At 46.5% G+C, this 13217-nt stretch overlaps 1 protein-coding gene across 1 annotated transcript; it reads left to right on the top strand.

Moving 5' to 3' along the window:
- Nucleotides 1–10438: 10438 nt before the first annotated feature.
- On the top strand, nt 10439–13014 carry LOC140223601 (uncharacterized). The gene has a single exon (XM_072295628.1). It carries the CDS (start codon nt 10624–10626, stop codon nt 12664–12666), a length of 2043 nt encoding a protein of 680 aa, XP_072151729.1. The 5' UTR covers nt 10439–10623; the 3' UTR covers nt 12667–13014.
- The last annotated feature ends 203 nt before the right edge of the window (nt 13015–13217 follow it).

Raw genomic sequence — 13217 nt, 5'->3', positions numbered from 1 at the left:
GTCAATACAAGACTTGAGTTGTATGAAGCTTCAAAGTTTGAGTTAAGTTGTATGAAATAATATGAGAGATCTATCCATTTTTTAACAATGTACACTCCAAGTTTTGTAAAATCTTATGAAACTTTTATGTTAATCTTATACGTCAATAAATTGATTCTATGGCAATTTTCAGATATTTTGGAGAAGTTTTAGGTATTATTACCATTATTTTATAATAAGGTTGCAAGTAGAAGTTTGAATTATTCCTAGCAAAAATTAACATATCATCTATTTTCAATATATGAGCTATAATAGAACAGAGATACTTAAAATATGTTTTTAATAATTTTTTAAATATTATTTGAGATACATGTAGTTCAAATTGTAATTACTTTCAATAAACCTGCAAAAAATCATTTAAACTGTTGAAAATAGTAAATGAGTTAGAAATTTATTGAAACTTCTGCAAGGCAACTTATATGTAGTCTATTGTATATAAAAAAATATATTGGTGCATATTTGATAATTATTTTTGTGTGTTACTTCACAATGGTGCAATAAAAAGAAAAAAGAAAAAAGAAAAAGAAAAACATTAAGCAGAGAAGGAATGAAAGATGGCCTGTTTTAGCCCAAATGGACGAACTATCTGCGGCTGTTCATCACCGATCCAATGGCTCTGATCGTGCTCCCATGGTATATATTCTACTGCATCCACCCCTCACAACCCAAACCCTAGCTCCCGCACAAACCCTCGAATTTGGCCTCCTCCTCCACCTCCGGCCGCGCCTCCCTCCCCACCTCCGCCGGCCTCCCCAGCGGGCCCAATCCACCTGCTTGCCTGCTCCCTCTCTAAGCACACCGTGGTGCCCTCCTGGCCTCCCCCGCCCTCCTCCTCGCCTTCTCTGCTCGGAGCCACTGCGGCAGTGTGTAGCCCCGGCCCAGGCGGCGTAGTGGTGCTGTCCGCGTGATAGATCCAGCCGTGACAGGCCTAGATCCAGCTGCCGCGAACCCAAAACCGGTGGTAGGCCAGGTGGCTCGGTGTTGCGGCCACCCTCTTAGCCCCCGTCGTGATTGACCTCCATGACCACATCCACGCCGTCGTCTCTGAGATCGAGTCTGCCTCCTGCGTTGCCACTGCCGCGCTCCTCCTCGTCTACCAGCCCATCCCCCTCGAGGGTTTTCACCTAGCCTCCCCTCCCTTCCCCTCCCCCAGCCCAGTTCACTTCTCCTAGTGGTTTGTCACCTCCTTGTGCGTTATCTCATCAATTGCTCCGGGATTGTTTACCCTTGTCTGTACTTGCGCATATGTGCTCAGGAATGCCAAGGCGCAGGTGGAGGTGAGAAGGGGCTCTATGCGAAGCTGGCGGAAGTCCTTAAGGAATGTCCCGGCTAGTACTACAGGTGAATTGCTCTATTAAATTCGATGCATATGTGGCTAGGTTTTTACCAATAGTATTTTCTAAAGGAAATGTATCATGTCTCATGTGTACTTTCTGAAGAAAATAGCATCTGTATCCTTTGATATATGCACCTATTTGCCTATATGGGTGGTTGAGTATAGATTCTGCAGTTCCAGGTGCATTCATGTGTTGATTGCTTTACTCATCCATAATCAATGAATTACTATGACAATTTTGCTCACAAAATGTTACTACTTATGCATATGTTCTCAGTTTTTAGAGTTACGATGTTTCATCTTGTTAATGTAACATAAAGATTTTGTTTCTCTCTCTAATCCTGAAGCACTGAAACCTGAGTTTCCAAAAGAGTTCCAAAATGTTTGACTGAATGTTCTATGAACAAGCATGTGGGAAGTCTGAATTTGTTAATGAATTTAAACCCTTCCATCTGGTAGTAGAATGATAGCCATTACAATGGCAATTACACCCATTCTCCGTGTGCTATAAATAAGAAGATAATGGAATCTCTAAGATTAACCAAATAAATTATTCAAACTCCTACATGACAACTTATATGTTGCCTATTACATGAGAAAAATGTATTCATCGTATTTAATATAGTTTATTTTATCCGAGGAACTATGGGGAAATACCAGATGACCTTCGCGGGGGTTCTTTTGTTCTGGTCGCATGTCATAGTTTTAGCCGAGTCACACTTGTACCGTGAAGCTTCACAGACTGGACAAGTATCCAAATCTTTGTACTTATCCCTTAGTAAAGGATGCAATCATTGGGGCACACATGGATTTTTTCTACTTCAAGGCCTATTGGGCAGATCATCTGCTTTGCCTGATATTGTGTTCTCAGGAAACTCATTCAGGCTTGGGAGCATCTTTTGCAGGAGATTTAACAATTCAGCAAAATCTTTATTAAACAAACCATTGGTTGACTTCATCTCCAATAGAATCAGGTCAGCTTCCAGTTTTGAAATGCTGCAGCTCGGGTATAGTGGTGTCTTGGCATCCTTCCTCATCTGCTCGAGCTTCTTCGGATTTCTTACATCAAGGCATCCGGGCTCCACATCACGTAGCATCCGGTCTATGGAATCTAAACTTTCATCTTATGCTAATGTCTCGCGCATGCTTTCTGGCACGGACAACTCATCAAAAGTTTCTAGCACTGGCAACTCATAAGAAGTTTCACCAGTGTTTCCATGCACGGCTGCAACCCAGGCAGATTCAAACATGATCGTTGCCTTAGATACATTATCACCACCCTCACCGTGCTTATTCCATACCCGATAGTTACCCATGAAACCCCTACGCAACAAATGATAGCAGATCTGCTCGACATTGGTCCACTCCTGATTTTTGCAATCAACGTGTGGGCAACATACATACCCATCATTCTGAGGATTGTTTGTGATGTACGCCTTGGTGGCCTTCACAAAAGAATCAACACCATTGATGAATTAAATCTCTCTTGCCTTTGAATTGTACATCCATCCTTATCCATCTATGAACAACAACATTTTCTTAGTTTGGCAATAGTGAGTACTAGGTAAACCATACAAGCTACCAATTAAAAAATAAGCTTCATACACACCTGAAAATCATTTGAGTTTTTTGCTAACTTCATAGTTACGTGGCATCCATGAAGAAATTCCTCAAAATGGCCTAGAGATGAGAAAGAGCTTTTCCATCACATTCTTTTCAAATTTGGAACAATCTAACTGGGCAAAGCATACAAACTACCAATTACAAAAGAATTTTCAAACACACCTTGAATCACCCGAGTTTTTCTGCTAACTTCGCACTTTTGTGGCATCCATGAAGAAATTCCTCACAAAATGGTCTAGACATGAAATGCCCTCTCCATCACATTTTTCATAATTTTGCAAAAATCTAACTAGGCAAAGCATAGAAGGTACCAAATTCAAAAGTGGCTACATTCACTAAACTAAAATCATGTGAGGTTTTGTGATAACTTCAAACTTTTAGAGCATCCATAAAAAATTGCTCAAAATTAGCCTAGAGTCAAGAAAGAGCCTCTTCATCACATTTTCTCAATTTTGCAACAATCTAACTAAACATACATGGAGTGATGAGCAAGATACTAACCTTCAAGCAGGTGGTGATGAGCAACCTTCAAATTTCTGCTCACTCCATTGAAATTCCACCACAAATGAGCTCTAAAATTAAGCAAGAGAACCTCTCCATCAAATTCATGCCAAATTTCAAAAACTAGCTAAAGAAAGAAATTAAGAATTCAAAGGAATGCTAGTTACCAACCTCAAAATAAGATGTTAACGTGTATCCTTGAAAAATGGGAGTTTTTTTTAGCATTTGGAAGAAAAATGGCTGCAACAATGGAGGAAGGAGAGGAGGGCATCGGGTGGAAGAAGGAAAAGGAGGGGAGGAAGGGGGTTTTGTACTGTGGTCTATCACCACCGGCCCTTATTATGAGCCGGCGGTGAACAACGCTTGGATCGTGAGCCAAACGTGCCGGCTCAAACTTCTAAACGAATTGAGCCAAACTTGACTTTTATTAGCTCGTCAACCTTAACGAGCCGAGGCGAGCTGGCTCGTTATGAAACAAGCAATAACAAACACTACCGGACTCATGAGCTTTGCTGAGTGCCAGGGGCACTCGACAAAGCCCTAAAATTACTCGGCAACCTCTTTGCCGAGTGTTACACTCAGCAACCGACACTTGGGAAAGATTTTAATGGCAAACGATCTTTGCCGAGTTTTTTTTATCGAACACTCGACAAAGATTTTGCTGAGTGCCCCAAAAACACTCGGCAAACATTTTTCAAAAAAAATAAAAAAAAAACACCACCAGCACCACCACCGCCACGCCGCCACCACCGCCAGCGCCACCACGTCGCCACCACGCCACCACCACGCCACCGCCACGCCCGCTGCCAGCACCGCTACCGCCACCACGCCACCACGACGCCGCCCACCACCACCACCACCAGAGCCCAAATCTGGCTGCCACGGGCCGGATCCGGGAGAGGGAGGGCCAGATCTGGCGGGGAAGAAGGGGAGGGGAGGGGTGGTGGTGGGGAAGAAGAAGGGGAGGGGAGGGACCGGCTGCCGGCAGGAGGAGGGGAGGGGGCGGCGCTGGCCGGGAGGAAGGGAGGGGTGGAAGCGGCACTAGCGGCCGGGAGGGAGGCAGCGGGAGGGAGGGAGGCGGTGGGGGCAGGAGAGGGAGGGAGATGGGGGCAGGTGTGGCGTGCGTGGGGGGTGCGGGAGTGTTATAGTGTATTAGCTTTGCCGAGTGCCCTCGATCTGGCACTCGGCAAAGCTTTTTTTTCATTTTTCCTTCTTTTCCATAACACTTTCTTCTACATTTGTTTCGATACACTTTGAAAATACTTCGTCAAATTTACTCAACAATATATATTTTATTATTCTACTCATATTATTCCATTATTTTATGCGGTTATAGCTCAAATTCAATTTATATCAATTAAAATTCTATAGTTGCACGTAATACATTAAAATTATCCAACGGTTCCAAAAAATTACCAAAATTTCACATGAAATAATATATGTTCTCTATTTTTTATACAAAAAGTTTGTAGCCAAACCAAAACTCGACTGTCACTTTGACTCCAAATCTTATTGAATCCTTCTCAACGCTACAATTCTTCTTGTGAGATGCATCGGTTTGTAAACATCGTACGTGACGAAATGTGCGAAACTTTCTCAATTTTTTACCACATTCTCCACGTATGATATCATCACATCATGACAAATCTCATGATTTTCAGACTTCGCTTGCTTTTATTACAATTTAAAAATCATTCGGCCACACGTTCGTGGTCGTGTTTCCTAAACAAGATGTTCGAAATTTCTTTTCATTTCACGGGTAAGGCCTCAAACTGGGCTAAATAACATGAATATCATTTTTCTACTCATTTTATTTTATAATTTGAATCACTTGCAGTTCAAATTTGACTTATACCAAAAATTTCCTTGAAATGCAATTAATTAATTAAATATAGGAAACAAATTAAAAAATATACCAAATTTTAACATGGAGTACCACATGTTGCATGTGGGGAGTAGAAAAATTTTCAAGGTGAGAAGAGAAAAAAATTTATTTATTTGCCAAGTGCAAAAAAAACACTCGGCAAACCCCCTCTTTGCTGAGTGTTTTTTTTGACACTCGGCAAAGTCTCTTGTTTGCCGAGTGTTTTTAGATCGGCACTCGGCAAAGAGCTTGTTTGCCGAGTGTCCGAATGTTAAAAAAAACACTTGGCAAATTCGAGGTTTCCGGTAGTGAAAGCCGACCTGGCTCGTCAGCCACCCCTACCGGTTACGCACTACGGGAAACCTTAAATTTTCCGAGTGTATTTTTTTTACCGAGTGTTTTTTTTCGAGCACTCGGCAAACAAGCTCTTCGCCGAGTGCCAAGCCAAAAACACTCGGCAAATAAAAAATACTCCGCAAATCGGCGCTTTGCCGAGTGTCAAATAAAAAACACTCGGCAAACCACCCTCTTTGCCGAGTGTCAAAAAAAACACTCGGCAAAGAGGGGGGTTTGCCGAGTGTCAAAAAAGACACTCGGCAAAGAGGGGGGTTTGCCGAGTGTTTTTTTTGACACTCGGCAAAAAAATAATTTTTTTTCCTCTTTTCACCATGAAATTTTTTCTACTCCCCACATACAACATGTGGTACTCCATGTTAAAATTTGGTACATTTTTGGATTTTTTTTCTATATTTATTTAATTAATTGCATTTCAAGGAAATTTTTGGTATAAGTCAAATTTGAACTGCAAGTGATTCAAATTATGGAAAAAAATGAGTAGAAAAATGATATTCATTATTTGGCCCAATTTGAGACCTGACCCATGAAATGAAAAGAAATTTCGAACATCTTATTCAAGAAACACGACCATGAACGTGTGGCAGTAGTATTTTTAAATTGTAAAAAAAGTAAGCAAAGTCTGAAAATTATGAGATTTGTCATGATGTGATGATATAATATGTGGAGGCTGTGGAAAAAAATTGAGAAGGTTTTGCACATTTCATCATGTACAATGATTACAAACCGAAGCATCTCAGAACAAGAATAAGAACTTTGAGAGCATTCGATAAGATTTAGAGTTGAAGTGACAGTCGAGTTTTGCTTGACTACAAAACTTTTTGTATAGTCAATAGAGAACATATATTGGTTCGTGTGAAAATTTGGTATTTTTTTGAAACTGTTAGATATTTTTAATTTTTTTTTCAAAAAACATTTGCCGAGTGTCCTACGTTGGACACTCGGTGAAGATACCCTTTACCGAGTGTCCACATAGGACACTCGGCAAAGGCAAAAATAAAAATAAAAATAAACAGGCCGCTCCTAAAATCCCCCGCACGCCCCCCTCCACCAGTCGTCCACCTCACGGCCGCAAGCCCCGCACCCGCCCCTCCTCAGCTCACTCCTCTCCTTCTTCCCCCCACCTGCACCCCTGCGCCGCCACCCCCTCCCTCCCTCCTCTCCCTCTTCCCCGTCGCCGGCCGGTCCCTCCCCTCCCTCCCCTTCTTCTTCCCCGCCGGCGTCCGCCCCTCCCTCCCTCCTCTCTCTCATTTCCGCCGCCGCCTACCCTTCCCCTCCCTAATCCCGACTCTGCCCCGGCCCCCTCCACTCCATCTCCACCGCCCCTCCCCAGATCCGATCGGATCAGGCCGCTGGCCCGCCCCTCTCCCCGGATCCGGCCGCCGCCCGCCCCTCCTCCCCGGATCTGGGGGGGACTTCGCCCCGGATCCCTTCAACCGGTGTGGTGGTGGAGGTGGTGGCGGGCCAGGTGTGGTGGAGGTGGTGGTGGTGGTGGTCGGCGGGTGTGCTGGTGGAGGTGGTGGCCGGCCGAGAGAGTGGGGGGCAAAGATCTTGTTTCCCCTTCCCCTCCCCTCCCTCTCCGACGGATCCGGCGGCGCCGGCCCTCCCCTCGCCGGATCCGGCGGTGCCGGCCTCCTCTACAGATCCGCGGTGGTGCTGTGGTGGTGGCGGAGCAAGCAGAGCAGGCGGTGGTGGCAGCATGGGAGGTGGTGCTGGCGGAGTAGGCGGAGCAGGCGGTGGTGCTATGGTGGTGGCGGAGCAGGCGGTGGTGGCGGCATGGGAGGTGGTGCTGGTGGAGCAGGCGGTGGTGCTGTGGTGGTGGCGGAGCAGGCGGTGGTGGCGGCATGGGAGGTGTGGTGCTGGCGGAGCAGGCGGTGGTGCTGTGGTGGTGGCGGAGCAGAAGGTGGTGGCGGCATGGGAGGTGTGGTGCTGGCGGAGCAGGCGGTGGTGGCGGCTAGTGGTGGCGGCGGCGGCGGAGCAGGATGTGGTGGCGGCGGCAGCGGCGGAGCAGGATGTGCTGGTGGCGGAGCATTACTTTTTTTTTATTTTTTTCAATAATTGGTTGCCGAGTGTTTTCTGGGCACTCGGCAAAGTCTTTGCCGAGTGCCCGACACAAAACACTCGGCGAATCAGTGTTTGCCGTTAGGATTTTTGCCGTGTGTCGTTTGCCCGAGTGTTCCATCGGCAAACGCTTTGCCAAGTGTTTTTGGGGCTTCGCCGAGTGCCATTGGCACTCGGCATCTTCCCTGTTTCCGTAGTGACGGTTCAGGAATGGGACTGGCGGAGTTCTGCAATGGGGATGGCTATTGTTCTGAATAGAGTGTTTGGTGATGGATCCGTAGGAGCAACCATATACATTAGTAAGCCAAAAGATGCGATTCCCGGAGGGCTAAAGAGCTCTGCTCTCTAGAACATGCTTGGGCACATGTTGTTCTAGCGGTGACAGTAATGTTGTGGAGTACCCCTCTATAGTGTATAAAAGAGTGAAGTTTCACCCATGCAGACTCCCAGGTTGGGATAATACTCACGCTGAGTATGATCGGTCAGACTCACGCCTGTTTTAGTTGTCCGTTGCAGCTTATGAATCTATGGAGTAAGCTAGGCGGGAAGGGAAGCGACTAGGCAAAGCTGATATATAGTTTTAGTTTTTTTTCCTCACCATGTAAAATATCTCCCAAATTATGTAAGATGTACCAGAATTATGTGAATGAATAAAGAGAAACGGTTTTTGGTCCACTTCTCGTCTGTGTTTAAAATTAACCTTACAAGTTAACTCTTATAACCGAGCTGCGGCTGTCTCATCTAGACCCTAGTTGGGGCGTGACAGCATCACCGTGTATATCATATGGAGAGCGCATTGAATTGCAAACAATTTGCAAACTCCACTTTCAGAAAATGTGATTTTGATTAATTCATTTGCAAGTGTCAAAATTGTTGATTTGTAATGAAAAAAAGAAATATATAAACATCTATACAAGATTCTGGATTCTATTGTACGTAGGTTCTGCATTGTTGAGTATTCGTCCTTCTGTTCATCTTCATGTCTTACGCTGCTTTCTGCACTGGTTCTCTCTCTGTTGGTGTTTTATCTGTCTGGGTTCACCACTTGTTCAAAGCATGGAATAATAGGGATTTATCCCTTTGTGTTCTTTTGATGAGCTACGCAACAGCTTTAATTTTTGCTTCAGCATACTGATTAGCTTGCACGTGATAATATTCTAGCTCCTCTGGTATGGTGGTCATCATGTTCATGTCCATGTCCCTTCCTTTCTCCCCATCGCCAGACTATTAGGCGTGTACATACTCAACTGCTTCCTGCTAAAATATTTCATTAGTCTGGCGCTTTGTCTAATATAATGGTCAAAACTTGATATCGACTGATTATACGGTGTGCACAAATCTTCATGCACTACGTACTCTTCTTCTTTCCGACCTTTTGCTGTGATATGGGTTTCATGCTTTGGACAGACGTAATAAATTACACCCTCCGAAGTGATCGATGTACTTGATAAACACATTAGTTCTAATAACTCTATTCACTCAAAGAGGGTCATGAGCTACAAGATTCTGGTTGTGTAGTGACTATATTGCCCCAAGTATTTAGTAGTAGGTAACCTCATAAAAAATGTAACTACAAAATAGTTTGGGTTTGCCTCCCTAATCCCAAGTTCCCAACAAATAGAAGGGTGGTACTGTAACTGAAAATATAGGTGTTTAGATCCTTTCTTCGTCCATCATATTTTTTTTAATAAAGGAATAGTATTCCGGCCTCTACATCACAAAGTAATATATCCAGCCATTATAAAAAAACAACCACACCTGCTTGGAAAGGTGACATGATAAAGTAAACAACCTATAAGCATAGCATATTACTAAACCGCCACCCATTCTTTGCAAAGATCTCCATCGCCGTAGTCTCCAAAACTTGACAGGCCTGTGGTATAGTGTCTCTGTGTTCCTCCTTCTGAATCAACGCCTAGAATCTTATCCAGTGTGTCATTCATCATCTTTTATGCGATTAATTTCTTCTCTTATTTTGTTTGTCTTTTTTATGTCTGCTCTTCGGTTCCTAGAGAATCGCACAACAACCCTTTGGAGACTGCTCGACCCAACTACGACGGAAACAAATACAGTCTGTCCCAAGATCAAAGAAGAATTGAAGGAGCATATTCGATTCGCTCATTGCGTGGGCCACAAGGCAGAACGCAACGCTCTAGAGTACTCCCTCCATCTCAAATTACTATTTGTTTTGGCTTTTCTAAGTATATAGCTTTTGTTACGTATCTAGACATAATATGTATCTTCGTGCATAGTAAAACCAATGTATCTAGAAAAGTTAAAACAAATAGTAATTTGGGACGGATGGAGTATTTCGTAGCGATACGAGCACAATACCTGAAGTGCTCATGAAGTAAACAGAGATTACATTTCATGTCAAGTTCTTTACTCAGGTGCCTATCATGTTCAAGTCTTATAAAGGGTTAGAATTGGGGTTAAAGTGTCTTATGGTTGATTTCTTCTCCGCCCGCTGCTTCTTTCTTTCTTTCTTTCTTTCTTTCTTTATACTAGACTTGAGTGCGATAGAAGCAATGCTTTTCCGCTTTAATTATTCGTGGGATATTTGCATGCGCTAGCAGTGGATTTAGTTCGTTATAAGTTTGTCCCACTACTTTGCTCAAACTGTGATCAAGATCGACGTATTCCCCAAGAGAAAAAGAAAGGATGTGCGTCGTCGAGGTGAAGGATACTCGGTCCTCACCCATTCATTAATAGACGTACTCGACTCCCCTCTCCATCACCCCACCATCCTCCTTACCCAACACAAGAAAGCGCCCTTGCTTGCTTGAATTAAAGAGCGAGAGCGAGCTATAGAGGTCATCTATCAATTCTTGCACGTACGTACGTGATGCATACCAACATCTCAAGTGCTCTGGATTGGTTGGACATCTGGAAGCTCCGTGTGCTTGTCCTTGCAAGTACCGTAATCCAGGTGTTCCTCCTCGTCTACGGCTCGGCACGAAGAGCCCCAGTGGAGCGATGGTTTAGGGTATGCATCTGGCTAGCGTACCTCGCTGGGGATTCCGTGGCAATCTACGGCCTGGCCACCCTGTTCAACCGCCACAGCCGGGCGGCCCCGGTGCGGTCCACGCTGGAGGTGCTGTGGGCGCCCGTCCTCCTCATCCACCTCGCCGGTCAAGAGCAGATCACGGCCTACAGCATCCAGGACAACGAGCTGTGGGGCCGGCACGTCGTCACCCTGGTGGCCCAGGTGGCGATCGCTCTCTACGTGTTCTGCCAGTCGTGGTCCGGCGAGAGGAGGCTGCTGGTGGCAGCCATTCTGATGTTCATCATTGGCATCTACAAGTTCAGCACCAAGCCCTGGGCACTCAAGAGGGCCACCTTTGGAAACCTGGTCGGCTCCCCGGCTAGCGTGGCCCGAAGGAAGAAATTGACCGGATTCAGCCGTCGGGGCTCAGGCTTCTGGACGGCATTGACGACACCCATAGCGACGCTGCGGAGCAAGGCCGAATTGTTTCTTTCTGATGACCTTGAAGAACGCAGGGCATGGCTACAAGCCTGGGCTGAACAAGAGGAAATAGAAGCAACAGAAGAAGAGCTCAGCCTCTGTGCGTACGTGGAAAAGGCCCAACATGCAGCAGATGGCCCAGCTTCGCAGGTTTTCCTTGCCGAGACCGAGGCATTCGCGGCGGACCTCCTTGTCCCCTACTCTCGCCGCCTCAAGATTCTGCAGTTTATGCGGAACATTGCTTGCAAGAAGAATAGATCTGCATTTACAGTTAGGCAGGGGCTCGACGAGGTCTATTACCGCCTGTACACCAGGGCGAAGGTCGCCTTGACACCGATCGGCATCAACCTCCGGCTCCTCACCTTCTCCCTAGCGGCCGCGGCCATCGCCTTATTCGCCAGGACGCCAAAGCCCCACGACGATGGGGCCGACGTCAAGGTGACGTACATCCTCTTCTGTAGCATCGCTCTTTTAGAGCTTCTCTCCTTCGCCAATATCTTCTTCTTGAAATTCGAGTGCGTGGTGTTTCCGGCTTCGTACAAACACTGCCACATGATTTACCAACAAAGCCTGATATCGAGCGTGGGCCGGAGGAGGAAACCCACGACTCTACTCGGGCTCGCCACGCTCGTCTCCTTGGACGACTTGGTCATCCGGCGCTGGTACATCACGCAGACGCCTGCCTCGGAGAGCATCCATGAGGCAGTGCTCGCCCACATCAACAAAGGGTGGGGCGAGTACATACGCGGCGACGCTGCCAAGTACAAGAGTTTCAACGCCCTGAGGGGCCGGTGGGCCGTGCGCAACCACCAGGGGTTGCGCAGCTACATTGTCAAGTGGCCGTTCGACCAGAGCGTCCTCATCTGGCACGTAGCCACGGAGATCTGCTTCCACCACGCCGACGTCGCCGGGGGTGCCCCGCGGAAGCTCGCCCGCGTGATATCCTGCTACATGGCGTACCTTCTCTCGGCGCAGTCCGAGATGCTGATGCTCGGGACCAGGCGCCACCTCTTCTCCACCGCCATGGACGACGTCGAGGTCATGCTGCGTTACAGCGATCTCGACGCCGCTAGCTGCGACGACCACAGCATCGGATGCGCCATCCTGCGCACGGCGCGGCGTGGGCCCTCGATGTACAGGGAAGACGTCGGGCCCCTCATCCCCAAGGCGTGCAAGCTCGCCGACGCGCTCCTCCAGCTCCAAGAGGAGGAGACATGGGAGATGGTGCAAGGCGTGTGGGTGGAGATGCTCTGCTACGCCGCCAGCCGGGGCCGGGGCTACCTGCACGCTGTGAGCCATGGTGAACGCTGGGAGCTGCTCAGCCGTGTATGGCTTCTAATGTGCTACATGGGGATGGAGACACTGGCCGACCGGCTGCAGAGGACGGGATATGACGACCAAGCTGAGGATGGAGGCTGCTAGTAACGTCAACGTCAACGTGACGTGCGTACCAACGTACAGGTTTGGCGAATCTTGGCCCTATCACTCGTTTGGCTATCTCAAGGACCTTCCCAGCTGCTTGATCGTTTATTTCAATTTCGTCTCTGCAGCCTGCTGCAAGCTTGCCGTAGTAAGCAGCTCAGTTAACTGTTTGCTAGCTTTTGCTGATTTCGTCTGTGTGTAATGGCATTGGCTGCCAATAGGTTATGCGCTCCGGACGCTTGCTTATTTCGCTTCTTACAAATAATGAACCCGTGTGTTTTGTAATAAATGGACGCGTGAGATACTTATGGTATATCATCTGAAGAAAACTGTGCGGCAGCGCACAACATTGTGTGTGGTTTGGACATTCTTTTACTCCGTCGTCTCTCTCCATCTTGAGTGCCGAGTAATATGTTCCCGTACTATTAGCAGTGTGCCTGTTAAATTTATTATTATTAACTAGCAAATATGCTCATGTCGTTGTGTCACATCCAGTTTTAAAACAAAACTAAGTACTACCTATATGTATACCAGGATCAAGTTTCATATAT

The sequence above is a fragment of the Setaria viridis genome, chromosome 8 (assembly GCF_005286985.2).
Source record: "Setaria viridis chromosome 8, Setaria_viridis_v4.0, whole genome shotgun sequence".
In the NCBI taxonomy this organism is placed as follows: Eukaryota; Viridiplantae; Streptophyta; class Magnoliopsida; order Poales; family Poaceae; genus Setaria; species Setaria viridis.
The sequence above is the reverse complement of the archived record's forward strand: the minus strand, read 5'-3'. Positions and strand labels throughout refer to the sequence as shown.

Bases quoted from the DNA above. Each gene is read 5' to 3' on its own strand.
- LOC140223601 (XM_072295628.1), top strand. From the start codon at position 10,624: ATGCATACCAACATCTCAAGTGCTCTGGATTGGTTGGACATCTGGAAG.